Source organism: Amblyomma americanum, chromosome 8, assembly GCF_052857255.1.
Source record: "Amblyomma americanum isolate KBUSLIRL-KWMA chromosome 8, ASM5285725v1, whole genome shotgun sequence".
Classification (NCBI taxonomy): Eukaryota; Metazoa; Arthropoda; class Arachnida; order Ixodida; family Ixodidae; genus Amblyomma; species Amblyomma americanum.
Window position 1 is genome coordinate 164,215,963 of NC_135504.1, and position 15,947 is coordinate 164,231,909.

General features: G+C 47.0%; 1 protein-coding gene across 6 annotated transcripts in view; it reads left to right on the top strand.

Moving 5' to 3' along the window:
* The window catches only part of LOC144102143 (nuclear distribution protein nudE-like 1), a 168,548-nt gene that overhangs the window by 125,792 nt on the left and 26,809 nt on the right, over positions 1-15,947 (top strand). For 2 of the 6 annotated variants that reach the window (XM_077635460.1, XM_077635456.1), the window contains exon 8: positions 10,266-10,360. The exons of 2 other annotated variants lie outside the window; for them this stretch is intronic. In XM_077635460.1, coding sequence (XP_077491586.1) covers positions 10,266-10,360 — 95 coding nt within the window. Of the gene's footprint in view, positions 1-5,661; positions 9,142-10,265; positions 10,361-15,947 lie in introns of those variants that run through there. 2 more of the 6 variants (XM_077635462.1, XM_077635458.1) reach the window with 1 other exon arrangement.

Sequence of the window (15,947 nt, forward strand, 5' to 3'; positions counted from 1 at the left end):
CGCAGAATTTCAGCATCTGAAGTTAAAAGGCTTCCTTTAAGCTTGAATTTAGTTTTGTTTGATCAAGTTTTCGATCTCACCCGCAGTTTGAATTAATGAGGTTCCACTGTACGCATTACCGTATTTACTCGCGTAATGGGCCCACTCGCATAATGACCCCCCCCCCCCCCCCCCCCACACACACACACACACACTTTTGTCGGTCAGAATTTACTTTTTCTTTTCAGCCTTCAGCTTTTTGTAGCTGGTTCCTCAGTTTTCGCGCCATCCACAGTGCAGACCTTTGCAGCGCGCCAAGATGCTCCCGGATGCCGATACCATCACTTGTTTATCTTCTTTTCACAGCTCCTGCCAGAGGGGTGGCGGGAGGGGAGGGCGCGGCGCGCTCGGCGAACTTCGCAGCGCGCCAAGACGTTGTATGCTGTAAGATAAGGCATAGTCATTCGCATTACGAATTCTACGCGCGCGTGACCTTCAGGGCCGGTGTTCAGCATGTTCGCCTTGTCTCGACGCAAATGGCCGGCGCCGCCGGCTGCCACAAAATTGCGGGATCGCGTCAGTGAACGATGCTGACAGCAGCGGCGCGAACACAAACCGGTCTGACCGCTTACGTTTGTTGATGACTGGAGGGAGGGAGGGTGATATGTGAAATCTTGACCCTTCCAAAAAAAAACCTGTTCGAAACTTTTTTTTCCCGTGTAATGAACCCTTCCCCAAACTGATGTCAACTTTTCTGGAAGTGGGTTCATTACGCGAATAAATACGGTATATATGGCGGCTTGGGTATTGACGGCGAGTGCGAACAAGGTCCGAAAAAATCGAGCAGCCAGTTCCCGTGCCTCCGAAATTTCAAGCGCTCTTATACATTGGCTCTATGGGCCATGCCGCGGTGCCGCGAAAAGGTCCGAATAATCAAGCATGTCCCAAAAATAAGGTGTCCAAATTTTTGTTCGTCGACTGTATATGAAAGAGGCTCAGTTTGTGAATTTTCCGTCATATCTCAACGTTAGCCATGTTGGCTTTAGATTTCATGCAGGGACAACTAGAATGGTAAAAGTAATTTGAGTGCACGACTCAGAACTGTGTGGTTTTTCACTAATTCAAGTGTTTTAGTCACATAAGAAATATCAGGTTCCCATGCAGCACATTCATATTACAGCTTCGAACGAACAAGCTAACTAGTTTGCTAGAAGATAAAGCTGATGGTAAATTATATTGCAAGACAGGGCATGATTAGCTTCGTTAGTAATCGCTGTAGTGCGGGCAGACCAAGAAAGAGCATATGGTATTTTTTTAAATTTTGGGTGGAACAGCACAAATGGACGAAAGACAAAAAGGAACTGATAGACGAGCGCTGTTTCACAACTACATTTTATATTCAAAACAGCCACATAGCTACAATTCACGAGATCCAACAGTTTTCGCATGCCTGCTCAGAGCACAGCTAAAAAAAGCACGTCATAAGTGAGTTGGGCAAGTTGGTTCATCTCTGGTAAGGCATGTAGAGGACAAAAATGAAGAAACACGTATGATGTGTTCAGCGCGCAACTTCTAACTGGTTTAATTTCAAGAAGCCAGCTATATATATACCAGTGAGGGCAATCACGAAGATGAAAAGATTCAAACACGTGCACACTTTGTGTCAGTAATGCATCACCAAGAAGGCTTCCAGAGTCATCACATCTAAATCTGATAGACATCGACCCCCTTAGAGCAGCAGGCAAAAGTGATGAATCATGAGGTAAACAATGAAAGTATGTGCATTATAACATATCTTATAACTGTCGTTATATATAACTGTTGTAGCAAAAGTAGTGTCGAAAACATGTCTTAGCAATGGCAGTGCTTAAACCCGTCGTACCAAAAGCAGTGTCAAGAAACCTAAAAACACAAAAAAACTCACTGAAACTTGTCACTCTCCTCATTGTACCAAAAGCAATCTCAAGAGAAGCAAATTGTTCATAAACCAAAATGGCCAGTCAAGAGGGTGAACAAGCGGAGTAAGGACACTTGAGGCGAATGCCACTCCCACCAAAAATGACAAATTTACACGTGTCCATCTAGGAGTCTTCCCTCAACAGTAGAACTGAAGCTGTGCTGTCTCCAGTGTTGGAAATATGAAAGGCGTCAATTATTTCTCTCTCAAGTTTGGTTCTTCCACTTCTAAACAAAGGCTGACTGACGGTATGCTCTTGTCTTTCTTTGTTTTCTATAGTTCTCTCGTGTTCCCCAAGTCTTTTGTTGTCAAATGTAAATGCTACCACAGGATAAATAAATGCTGTACACTATTCTGTAGGAAAAACAGCGCAATAAACACAGGACTAAGAAAGACATATATTAGTGTGGGCATATAAAAAAGAAATAAAAATAATGTTGCCCAGCCCGCACCGTCAATGCTGATAAATACAGACAGGCTTGAGCGCTGACTAACAACCAAGTGTATTTAGTGCGAGACCGAATAAAAAAAAATACGCGGAAAAAAGACTGATGCACAGGCGCAGAAAAGGAAAAAGCAACGACGTCAAGGCAAGGGTGCCAAGCTCGTCAGTCTGAGTTAAGATAGTTCAGCTTGTGGCATGATAATGAAACGGAAGGTTTGCTGGCACATGAAGATCCCTTGCGCGCAATGACAAGGACCTCATAGATTTCCCTCGTGCGTTGCTCGGTGTAGCATCTGAGAATTTTGCACTGTTGAAAAAGGGGGACGCAGTTCTCGCACAATCTGTAGTGTAAGACCAGGTCGCTTTTGGGAACAATGTCCTCCAAGGATGAGGCGGTGCTCCCTGGGGCGATCATTTGTACGGCGCCCCGTCTGACCAACGTACGAGGTTCCGCAAGAAAAGGGCACCTCATAAGCCACCAGGGTACAGCAATCAACAAAATGCTTCTCATGCCTTTTGCTGCATGCAACCCTTCGGGGGCCCGAAGAGTTCACCTTTTTGCACAGATGCGGCAGCTTGCATGGGGCACTAAGCATCACATGTACTCCCACTCTGCGTGCAACGTGCTTGAGTTTGTGTGAGAACGAATGTACGGGATGACTGCGACTTACTGTCCATTCCTTTGCTCAAATTTTTTGCAGTTCGTAGGATTTCGGCAGCCGTTCAATAATTCTTCAGCAACACTGTACAAGACAGATTTTGGAAATCCATCTAACTCCAGCCGTTCAATCCGCGCTAGGAAACTTTCCTGCAATTGGTGCTTGCACGACCTGGTGATGGCATTCTTGATGTTTCCTGAGACGACCTGCCTTTTGACGATCTTGTAGTGCGCGGAGGTGTATGGCAGAAAACTTTCGCGAGCTCGAGGCTCATAGTGCCAGCAGAGGTGCTCGCCACGAGTGATGATTGTCATGTCCAGGAAACGTAACTGCCCTTCATTCAGTAGTTCCTTGGTCAGTCGAAAAGGGGAAAGGTGGGTTTCGAAAATTGCAAAAAGATACAGGTGATCTTGGTTTCGATCCGTATGGGGGATCTGGGTTTTGAAGATGTTTTTTTTTATGAACTGCGGATAGCTCTTGTTGAGCGCCGCTCGAAGAAGTGGTGCTATAATTCCACGCTTTATCAGTTTGGAGTGAGCGCTTTCGTATGGAAGACCTTTTTTTTGTGTGCTGGTTGTACTTGTTTTCGTGTGCGGGTTGCACAGATTGCGACTGGATTGACCAAAGGTGATGATCTGAAGATCCAGGAACTGGATGCTGTTACCCTGAGGGAGTTCCCATGTAAACTTCAGGCCGTTAGACTCTGCGGTGAACATATTGACAATCTCGGGCACGAAGCCTTCAATATTGCTTTCTGAGGAAGCATCTAATATGATGAGGTAGTCGTCCACATACCTTAGAATTTTGAGTATTGCCTTTTCTGTCAGGTTTTCCTTTATGCGGCTTTCCCTCGAAGGATATCGCTGACGATTTCAGGTAGAATTCAAGCAAGGTAATAAAGTTCTCTATGCTGATCTCAGAGGAATTCTGTAAGCTTATCTTGTCTGTGCCAGCAATTTCGTCTCGGACATCTTGGAGAAGGTTTCCATGCGGGATAGAGTAATATAAATCTTGGACATTTATGAAAAACGCTCAGGTGGCGGATTTGAGATGCTGAAAAGCAGTGATTGTCCAGAAAAGGATCTTTGAGAGGCAGCCGCAAATACTTGCTGTCAGTAGCTTGCCAGGTGCCTCTGAAGCATTTGCCAAACAAGTCAGGAACTCTGGAAAAAAGCTCCAAATTCCCAGTAAAGAAGACAAGAGCACTTGGGTGGCCAGGCTGAAAGACAGCAATATCTTAAAAAGGAGTAATGATAAGATCCAGGCTTTCCTTATCAGAGAAAAGGCTAGTGCTGAAAAGGGAACAGCGCGAACACAGGACGAAGAGAGGAACGTACGACACAGGCGCTGCCTACGTTCCTCTCTTCGTCCTGTGTTCGCGCTGCTCCCTTTTCAGCTATGTTATACCAACTAGCCCGCAACCACACCCTTGTGAAAAGGCTAGTGATTGTGTAAGCACCCCTTCAATCATCATGTATAAGAATGAAAGTGTTTTCTTAGAAAGAATGAGGTGAGACATGTGTGGGCTGCTGTTTCTTCCTGAAACGCATTTCCTTGTGCGCATGGGTGGGTTCTCCTTACCCTCTTGATGTACACCTGCTTATAGGCACTCGCTCACGCTGCAAAAAATAAACAGTTGAAAGTTGCGCCTGTAAAGTCTCTCTTGCTGTCTGATTTGGCACCTGTTAGTTCTCTTGATATGCACCAACTAGCCCCCCAACATGTTCTACTTAAGTGAGCACAGTAATTTCCATTGCAGTGATCATTGGAGGAAGGCACATGCACTCCTTCTAACACTGTCATCCCCGGCAAACTTAAAGACCAGCTAGAACATGAAATTTTAGAAGCCTTTCATATTCATGATAACATAAGCGATCCATCAGTAACACTGAGATGACCTGTTTATGCACCATGGCAAGGAGGTGTGCGCTTGTCTGTTGTTTTCCTGGAAATTATAAGGATTCCTCGCATCCTTAATTAATTGTGGTCACTGCAGACCATGGAAGCTGCTCTCAGGGCCGTGCTCTGCAGGCACCCGTGAATGGTCTTCTGTGGGGTTTGGCGCAGACATGACGGAAGGCTGTTGTGAGGGAATGTGGCATGACTGGAAGGAAAGGCTTTGCTTGTGGCGTGCTGTTGCTGGGTGGGCTTGGCAGCAGCAGCAGCTGTTTGGGCGATCTTATCCCACTAGGTGTCTTGTCTCGCTTCGTCCCCGTCTTTATTCGTGCTGTATCGCATTAAGGGATCCAGTCGTCTGGTGTGGGGCCGAAAAACATGGAATCGACTGTAGCACTGTTGTCAAGGGAATGCCTTGTCATATGTGCCAAGCATAAGTTTTTGGAAGAAATAAAAAGGTGCTGAGACTGCATCAGCCGGGCCAAGGTGCTCTTGAAGGCACAGATGTGGGCATGTCTGTGGAAGCGTGCCCCCTCACCAGACTGGGGTTTCCAGCTGCCTCTTCTCATGCTCACAAGTGTAGGCTTAGCTCAGTTGCACTGGCCAATGAAACGGACTATTTGGTGGCCATTTGTTGGGAGGTGGTGCGTTTGTGTTGCGGCGCCTTCATTGTCTCGAGGCCATGGACCAAGTGTAGAATGCGACATGGACTCCTCTGCTTTCAGACCATGGTAACAGTGGCCGCTGCAACACCGCGTCGACGCCAGAGCACCACGGCAGCAGACGGAAGCTTGTTTGCGACTCCCCACCTGCGTGCCGATCGAGCTAGCAACCACTAGGGCCCCTTTCTGTTGTTCACTTTTGGTTTGTTTTTGTGCATGTGATTTTACTCAGTGCTGAATTCAGGAAGTGTGTCATCTGAGGACTTGAACATGCATTGGCAGTGCAGGTATTTGTAACCCCATTTTCTAAACAACAAGAGGGGGGTGAAGTTGTAACAACCCAGATGATGCAAGCCCACCAGGATTTTTGAAAAATGGGCCTCAAGACAGAGACATTTATTGGCACTCGCTTCTTGTACTTGTTGACAGGAGGTGTGAACTGCTTTCTGTCAGCATCTGCTTTGTCTTCAGCACGGAGGAAACTGCACTGCGGAGGATTTGCCCTGGCTGACCCTCTTCAGTCATTGTCGCATGTGATGAGTGTTTGGCAAAATTACAAGCGTAGTTACCACATTATCCAGGAATAAGAGTATCTTTTACTCTGCTGCCTGTGTAGGCAACAGTGGTTAGACAACAAGCATTAGCAAACAAAAATCACTTGCAGCCAGTATCACTTGCAGCTGTGCAGAATGAATGAAGAAGCAAGAAATGCTGGTCTCCTGTGAGGAACAGAAATAATCCTTAAAAGGAGAACGTTGTAGTTGTGGTGGCTTGTGAGCCAGCTAGGTAAGCCAAATGCATCTCTCATCCCGTTTTGGTGCACGAGGAGGTTTGTAGCAAATGCAGGCCAAGTCACCGTTGCAAAGTGGTTGATCCCCCTGAGGCTGGCACAGCTCACTGCTCATTCACAAAGGCTAACTTTCAAAAGGGGCTATTTCAAGCATGGCAGAGCATTGCTGTTTTTCTTGCCCCAACCCTTCCTTCCATCTTAAACAAATAATTTCCCCCTATGTTAATTAATTTGTTACTTTTCCAGCCCAAAGTACCAGTGGTTAATTTTTTACAGGGGTGTGTAAAATTTCGTACAAAGTGTCACATTTGATGAAAATAGCGAGATCAAAATGCCAGGACTTGTGAAGCAAACCTGCGAAAGATTATGGAGTCAATTTCTATTGGGAAGAGGCATATTACGCTTGAACTTGTGGCGGAAAAACAATGTTTGCACCATTCAGAAAATCTGTTTGCTGAGAAATGGTGGACACATGCTATTAGACTCACTGTCTCGTGAAATATTATTTACTGCGATTACTATGTGGCATACCAAAGTGTTTACGACATGAGTGATGCTAAATTCGCCTGAGACAAAGGAATCTCTGCTAGGTGCAATGCGCTCAGTTTGCTTTTGCACGGTTGAATGGTGTCAAAGGACTGGACTCCCAGGGAGGCCTATCGTAGCAGGGGGCTGATGATGATGATGATGATGGTGTGTCCTTTACTTCCAGTAAAAATCCAGTCTGCTAGCATTCAGTAAATTTTTTTCTTTTCCCATTTCATTTGCCTTCTTTCTGTTTAATTTTACACTGACAGTATGTGCCCTTAGTTCAGGCACGTCCCGGTTTATTGGGCTGCATGCGTTGTCAGGCTGCCGATTTTGGCAGTATGATTTTGAGGTTGTCTCAGTGATGTCTCATCACCCAGTGTGATTATAATATTAAATATTTTAGGTAGTGGCTATGCTGCCAGATGCCAGCTAACCCAATAGAAAACAGTGACAGTAAGAGCTGGGTGATTCGACCCCGTCAATTCCGATAATTCCAACTGCTGGCTCAAGCCAAGCCAGTGCCGATGCAAGCCCGCTGATTCGGTCGCTGCGGGTCTCACACCGGTTTATTCAGGAGGCTGCATCCAGGTATGACTGATGTGCCTAGAGATGGTCGAAATGGTTGCAGCGATGGCGGCTACCCAGCTAATGTTCTCTTCCCATTCCTTTGATCTCTTGTGCCAAAACTTGTCACATGTGGCGCTGTTGATTGGTTTGACGCAGTGGTGCTCCACCATATCTATCGCTTCGTGACTCTTGCGAGGCAGTCCTGACAGTATAAAGCAGTCAATGCTGCTCTCGTTATCAGCCATTGCCCAATCTGTGACCAAATAAATTCACTGTCAGGCTAGCAGTTCTTGACTGGGCCATTGCAGCCTTCGGGTAATTCCAAGGTGGATTTATTGGGACAGGATCATCGTCCACTGCAGCAGGACATAACTTGTGAAAAATAATGCTGCTTGTCTCTTGGCTGCGCATGTGCTGAGGAGGCAGTGGAAAAGAGAAAGCGCAGTCAACAAACAAGGTTAACTAGGCTTCCCCTGCATGTGTGCCCAATATCATTGCTGTGCAATCCAGTCTGTTTACCTGCTTGTATTTCAAATGTTCTCACTTGCATATGCCAATTTCTATCATTCTTTTTCACTTTGGTCTCTGAATTGCATTCATTTGGATCACCATAATCGGCAGGGGGAAAAAAAATGTCAGAGTGCCCCTTTATGGTGCAGAGCTTGGTAACATGCCACATACTGGCATGCTACTGCTTTCCTAATTGGCAAAGACCTTGTAGCGCTTGTTGTGCATCTTTTTTTTTTTTGTGAGCACTGCGATAACATTAATTGGTAAACTAGCCAGTGCAGCAAATATTTGTAGTTTGCACATGAGGTATTAACACGTAGTAATAATATTAAAAGGCATCTTGAGCTGGTCAGATGGTACCAACAAGGTGGTGCTCATTTGCTGCAGCCTTGCATGCCCATCCTAGCCCAGTATCGTCATTCTACTGTGTCACAACAACTGTTGGTCACACTAGCCTGTCTTGGGGGGCAGCTCACAAATGGATTTCCTATAAAGAAAAGGCTGCTTTCTGATTAGCATCTGTTTGCAAAGTACCCATGCCACAAGTTTGTAACTGATGCTACATGTCCAGATTTAATGTTATCATGCATACATTGTAGTGCAGATGGTGCCTGAAAAGCAATAAACAATTTTCACCCGATTATGACCAGTTGAGCACAAAATCTCGCCAGAATTGCTCAGAGGTAATCTCAGAAATGTCTTGCAGAATATCCCACTTTTTTGGTTGGAAAAATAGACATAAACCCACATGGCAGCACACGAGCCAAGAATGTCATTCTCAGGTATTGGTTTGCAGCTTCATGGGAGGTTCTTGACGGGCAAATGGTCCTCCTTGATTCATGAGTGTTTATGAATGACACAGCAAAAAATGCTGTATGTGCTATGTTTGTAGCCATTGTATATGGACAGTGCTTGCATGCTTCTGTTTCTGTTTCTGCCACCCCTCTAGACACTGTTCTGTTTGAAGCAAAAACGAAGTCGCTAGCGAAATCCGTAAGCAACACCTGCTATGCCTTCCCTCTGTCTTAGTACTTTTGTTCGTTTTGCTGTTTTCCCACCAAAGATTGCTGCTGCTGCATTGGCACCTTCTCTCTTGTTGTACCACTACTCAGGTGCTGATTAAAAGTGGTCTTTTTTTTTCCGTTGTACCTTTGTTTACTTGAGGTGTCTGCACTGAAGGTGCTGAACGGCTAGCTGGCATTGAGTTGAGGTTCTCTTCTCGGGTGGACTTGACATAAATCACCAGTGGCACCATCTGTAGTGTGTCTAAGTTTTTTCAGCAGTGCAGAGCAACTGACTCTCAACACCATGGTACATGCAGCAACCTATTGTGATGAGGGTCTTAAGTGCCATGCTGCAGTTAAACTGTTTACTGTCTAGCCAGTTTGCTGCCCCTTTCAGGTTTACTCAAGCGCTCTTCCACAGTACCAAGATGTGATGCACTGCAAAGCCCTCTGGTGGACTGTAAACAACAGGGGGGTTCATGCTTTTAATTACCTTTTTGTACAGTGCAAAGAAAAGCAACTTCTGAGCCGATGTGTGCCAGACAGGACTGAGACATCATTTCTGGCAGCTGTAGCCTAGGGGCATGTTCCTGGCATTGCACCAGCCAGATGGAAGAGTTCAGAGCCAGAGACCAGGGACCAAGAATGAGTAGACACTGTGTTGTCTACTCCTTCTTGGTTCCTTGTCCTGTTTGTCCTATTGCTCCGTAGTATGAACCAACAAGCCCGAATTTCAACAAATGGAGGAGGTTAGCCTTGTGCAGTACCCCATTGTTCTCAGTAAGTTGCTGCCAGTGTGTGTGTGTGGGGGGGGCGGCGGATTCGTTTTGTGTGTGGCTTTTAATGGCACCTCGTGCTGTGGTGTAAATATCCACTTTCCATGGTGCCCAGGCAAAAAGCTTCCACAGCCGGTGTTGTCATTTCTGGCCACACTTAAAGGGGCCACTTGGTATGTGCTGCGGCTGTAGCTCTTATTACTTAAGTGTTGTATGCCTGTCTCAGCACACACACTGACTGCAGCGTGGCTTCCAAAAGTGCATCTCATAGTTTGATGCAACTTGATCAAATGGTGTCAGCCGACTATCATGGCTGATTGGTAGGCACCATTGGCTTTGTTGGAGACTCTGGCATGTGAGTGTGTGCATGCCCATCGTGTCACCCTGTGGAAACCAACAGTGGCCTGGGTGCTCTCTTCCCCCCACATGGGTGTCTGTCTCCTCCCCTCCACCCTCCCCCCACCCCCACCCCGCCTTCCCTCCTGGCAGACCCTGGAGTCCAAGCTGGCATCGTGCCGCAACTTTGTCAAGAGCCCCCAGAGGGAGGAAGCCGAAGACGCTGCAGTGGGTGTCACCGCACTCGGGTGAGTCATCAAGCTGGCCTGCACATGCAGTGTTTAACCTGTGCATGTGATCCTGAGTCATTTGTTTGATGCCTGTCATGTGCACCCTACTATTAAACAGTGTGCGCTAATAGGACGTACACAGGAAACTTGGAGACAGAGGAAAGAACCGCTTCTTTCCTCTGTCTCCAAGTTTCCTGTGTACATCCTATTAGCGCATGCTGTTTAATAGAGATGTACCAACTAGCCCGTCAGAAAGTTCTACTGCACCCCACTGTGCTGCACTCAAAGGAGTGGCCCCTTTTGTAATTGAGATGGTTTGTGCCAGAAAGTAAGGCTGCCACATTTTCTACAAGTCCACAAGTAAACATTGAAGCCATACGCACAAAAAAAAATCAAGTTTCAAAATGTACCCTGGGGGAACATTGCTTTCATAGAGCAGAAAAAAAAACAGAAAATTGGATTTTTTAATATCACCATATCCACCAGTGCATCTCGTTTTTTTTTTATGCAGCCCCAAAGTTTCATTGCTCAAATCAACGGGGAAGCACTCTGAAAAAATTGTTTCATGACGAGCAGTGGCACTGTGCATCGAGGAACTGCTTGGAAAACCAGCGTTTTTCTCCTTTCCAATTTTCTAATAGATTTGCTCACCTTGCGGAGTAGGTCTCCATTCCACGTAGCACGCATTCAGAAATGCAGTGAATGCTGAACCAGTCTTCTACCATTTTGTCGAGCCTGCAGGCTTTCCACAAGGTCTAGGAGAGAAAAAATTTGTAGAAAAAAACTTGCTGATATAATGCTGTATATTTGTGCACTTAAGTTTGCGAGCATTACTAAAGCTCAAATTTTCATCAGAATCCATCATGAAATAAGAATGGTGGTGTTGAAGCTTGGTGTTGGTGTTTTATTAGAGTAAGCAGGTGCAGCTATAAAAGTATGATCCTTTTTTAAAAAATTATAATGATGATTACGATTCTCCCTAATGCGAAATTTGAGTGCAGCTCTGTTGGTGTCTCAGGCTGTGTAGGCTCATTGTTTTGCTTTGCTGGGTCATCCGCACATCAGGTGGCGATATTAGTTGGATAGTAGTATCAGTTGATGGAGACGACGATGTGCAATGCGCAGCACGTGAGAATGTGTATATTAGTTGCGCTAAGTCAGGTTCATCACAACTTCTATTAAACTTGGTCACGGCTCCAGCTGCGCCAGAGGTAAAGGTCGCACTGAGCAAGGCAGCCCAAAATGGGTCTACTTGCTCATTGTTGCCAGTCTTGCACACCACTTGATTGGGAACACAACGTCCCTTGGACTCTGCTGTCGGCCAGAGTCCCTCAGGTGGGCCCTCTGAGCTTGCTGTGAGCGATCAGCAGGCCCATTGGCACAATTTGTGGTGTGGCTGTATCATCTGCTCCCTTTTGTCTAGTGGTGTCCCTTGCATGGGATAAACTTCCGGTGACTGTCTGGCTGTGGTTCTGTGGGCACTGGTCCCCCACATGGGCCGGCGATGGAGCTGGACAACGCGCAACACTCGACTATCTAGAAGAGTAGAGTAACTTCATAGGAGATTGGGCCTGTGGCTTGCGCTATCCCAGGGGCGAGCCATGGAGGACCCTGACCATAGTTGTGTGCAAAAACAGGGTCTTAAGGCTGGAATGAACTTTGCATCGGCAGCTGTCCTGTATGCTGGGAGGACTTGTGTGGGGCCCTGTCTGGATGCGGTCGGTCCAGTATGGCCCCTCAAAAGTTTGGCTGGTGAATGTCCTGTGCCTCTGTTTGGGGTTGCATGTTGCATTATGAAATCTGCTAGTCCAACCTCCCTGCCTCCTTGGTGGTTTGCACCTTCCTTTCAGCTTGGCCATTTGTAGAAAGATGAAAAGGTCACGTGGCGCATTAGGTTGGCATTGAGGAAACCCCAGAACCAGGCAGACATAAGCTGAGGCCCATTGTCAGACTGTGTGTTGCTCTGGGCATCTCTGGCCGTGTCTCCTGACACGGAGAGCATTTTCGCACCCATTCCTCAATAGCTGCACTGATTCCCGGCCACCATACATAACTGCGGGCCAGTGCCTTCATCCGAACAATGCCCGGCATGCAAGGCTTCAAGGAGTAGCTTCTGGGGAATCACCACGTGGTCACCCCACAGCAAACAGCTTTTGTGGGCCGACAGTTGATGTTGCCTGGCCGGAAATGGTGTGAACTCAGAACTCATGTTGGGCCTTGGTGGCCACCCCTTCCATGCCCAGTTGATTACATAGGATATGAAATGGTCCTTGCCAGAGTATGTCAGCCGCATGGACTGGAGGTTCTGGAAGAGTGTCCAAGAGCATCATCAGGGTGCTGGTTTGTTCTGCGGCATGGTTTTCCAGGCTGGTGGAGGAGAGAGTACCCTTTCAGAAAAATGGGCCAGTTCGAGTTGATAACGCCTGTGGCGTCTGGCATGAACAACCCAAGAAGTGGCTTGTGGTCTGTGTGGATCTGGAATGGGCGGAAAATACGTAGACATGGAACTTTTTTACACCTGCAACTACTGCAAGTGCCTCTTTATCAATCTGAGCATAATTCCACCCAGTAGTAGACAGCATCCTTGAATAGAACGTGTTTGGTGCTTCCCTGCCATCAGGCATTTTGTGGCTCAGCATAGCCCATATGAAGAGGCGTCACAAGCCAGGATAAGTGTTTTCTTTTCATCAAGTGCGTTAAGACCTGGTTGGATGACAGTAGTCGCTTCACATTATCAAATGCTCTCTGCTGTGTATGATCCGAGACCCCAGGTTGCTTTCTTGTTCAAGATTCGGGGCAGTGGTTCTGCAACAGCTGCCTTGTGGGGAAGAAACGCATGGTACAAGTTGAGGAGCCCCAGGAAGGCGTGTAGCCCAGTCTTACCTACTGGGCATGGTGCACTCATGATCACTTGAGCCTTTTCAGGCGTCTGATGAATTCCCTCGGCATCGACTCAAAACCCTAAAGAATCTACTTGAGCGACCTCGAGTTGGCATTTTTCTTTCTTGACCTTGAGCCCCACAGCTTGGAATCGTCCGAGACCTTCTTGAAGGCGACCGAGCAGCTCTTCTTGTGAAGCCCCATCATCGGAGTACGCATTGACCCTACGTACTCCCCGCAGAAGGTTTTCTATGAGACACTGAGGAATGCCGGGTGCAATTGCTGACCCCAAATTGAAGTCTATGGAAATGGAAAGCTCCCCGATGAGTCACTGTAGCAAAAACGGTTCCACCAGGGAGGGATGCCAGCAGATGGCTGACCACCGGTACTGGATATGCATGTTGCTGCTATGCTTTGTTTATTGTGCACTTGTAGTCTGAAGAGATACGGACGTCCCCATTAGCCTTCAAGGGGTTGATGATGTTAGGGGCTCCAGGATCCCTTGCTGTATGAGCTTGTCCATCTCTGCATCAGTTTTTGGACAAAATGCGAAAGCTATTCTTGATGCCTAAATTGGGGCAACCTCAGGATTGAGTGCAAACTGCTCAGGTGGCCCTTTGTAACACCCCATCAAACACTGAACCTAACTATGTCAGCAATCGAGTGGAATGGCTGTTTGATGTTGATACCAAGCTCGGGGAACCAGTCCTGTCCAAGCAGGCTTGGACAATGATAAGACGTAATAGGCCGTAAAAGTCTGAATGTGCCATATCCGTACACAGCTATGCGATTGGCTACATCATATCAAGCAGTTTCAGCGTTGGTAAACGGGCATTTGGGAACATCCGCCTGGCATCAGAGATGAGTGAAAAGGTTGACCACCTGCATTCGACATGGCTTGCCTTCAATTTTCACCGTCACATGTATCTTCCTTCGGGCAGGTGCAGGCACATCGTGGATAGCGGTCGACGTTTGGTCGTTGCAGTACGAAATGCTCATGCAAGGCGTCCTGCCGTAAGTTTCGCAGTCCTGACAGTAGTCCTGTGGCCTTTGAGGACGGCAGACTCTCAACATGTGACCAGTGTCTCCACATTCCCTACGCTTGGCATCACAGAAATGGCATAGACGTCATTCATGGGGACCCCCTGTTCCTGCAGAGTCTGTTCGCTGGACAGGAATGTTCGGCAACTGTAGGACACCTTCGGTGGTGTCTTGCTCGTTGTTGACATCCGTGCTGATTCCCTGATGCAGCACTAGCGGAGGTCACTTCTTTCTTGGCCAAAAGTTGTCGCATCACCCTGTCATTCCACAACCCGAACACAAAGTGGTCTCGAAGCGCGATGTCGTGGGCGGTGATATGGCAATGCTGCGCCGTGGTTCGAAGGGCAGCAAGGTGTGTGGCTGCGGGCTCTCCGCATGCCTGGTCGTGGCGGCGGAACTCGTATTGCCTCGTGGCTTCAGGGCTAGGTGCTCCCATTGTTACAAACAGCGTATCCTTGAGTTGGGCAGACACAACAAGCCCTGTCACCAGCTGGAGCATGACTAAGGAATGTGTACCACTTCTTACCATCGTCTGTACTAATACCCAGAAGATCGGAGACGAGTTGGTTGAAATGCATAGCTGAAAAAAGCACGAAGGTAATATATGGATGAAGAAAAGATACACAAGGTGAGGCGCTAACTTGCAACTCAAGTTTATTCAAGATAAGTACACGTATGTATAGGAACACAGATAGCACAAAAAAACACAAACCCACCAACCTTCGTAGTTGACACCACACATAGAAATCAAACCACTGAGACCATCATTTGCAACCCAGGTGGTGAGGCCAAAAATGCAAATTCCCTATCAGTCAGTCCTGCAGAAGTTTGACTGATACAATTAGCACTATTCAAGCACATGTGAAGGGCTTCCGTGAGTTCACGAACCAATTGGTCATTGTGCCTGCCAAAGACCAGTGTGCATTTGTTTCATGATACCCTGAGCATGTGATCATGCAAGCGTACGGCAGGTTATTAAAGTTGATCAAGGCTGCACCAGGACCAAAACCCTTGGTCACAGAGCGTAAAAGAGTTGCAGCGCTACCATACGTGCACCGAATTGCGCATGTGCTTAAAAATGTAGCAGGGTGCTACAACGCCTCGGTGGTCTTTTCTGCACCTGGGAAGCTGGGTGCAGTCTATTCTCAGGTGCGCTGGAGGGAGAGTGGTGGAAAAAGAAAAAAGAAATGAGTGCATCATTAAGCACACAGCCCCGTTCGTTCCAAGGGGCGTCGGGATTCTCTACAAGTTGCCACTCTCCTGTGCTGCTTTATACATACGCAAGACCGGGCGTTGTATTCATGAAAGATTAGGAGAGCACACGAGGTTACTTTGGGGAGATTCCCTGAATAACCTGCTGCAGCATTGCCTCACATGCGGTACTAATGACAAAAAGGAAAAGAAACAGTGCACACCGCTCTTTGGCAGCGCAACCATCCTTTTTAGGCACAATGACCAGTTGGTTCGTGAACTCACAGAAGCCCTTCACATGCGCTTGAATAGCGCTATGGTATCTGTCAAACTTCTGTAGGACTGACTGATAGGAAATTTGCTTTTTTGGCCTCAGCACCTGGGTTGCAATGATGATCTTAGTGATTTGATTTCAATGCATAGTGTGAAATATGAAGATTGGTGTGTTTTTTTGTGCTGTTTGTGTTCCTATTTATACGTGTACTTATCTTGA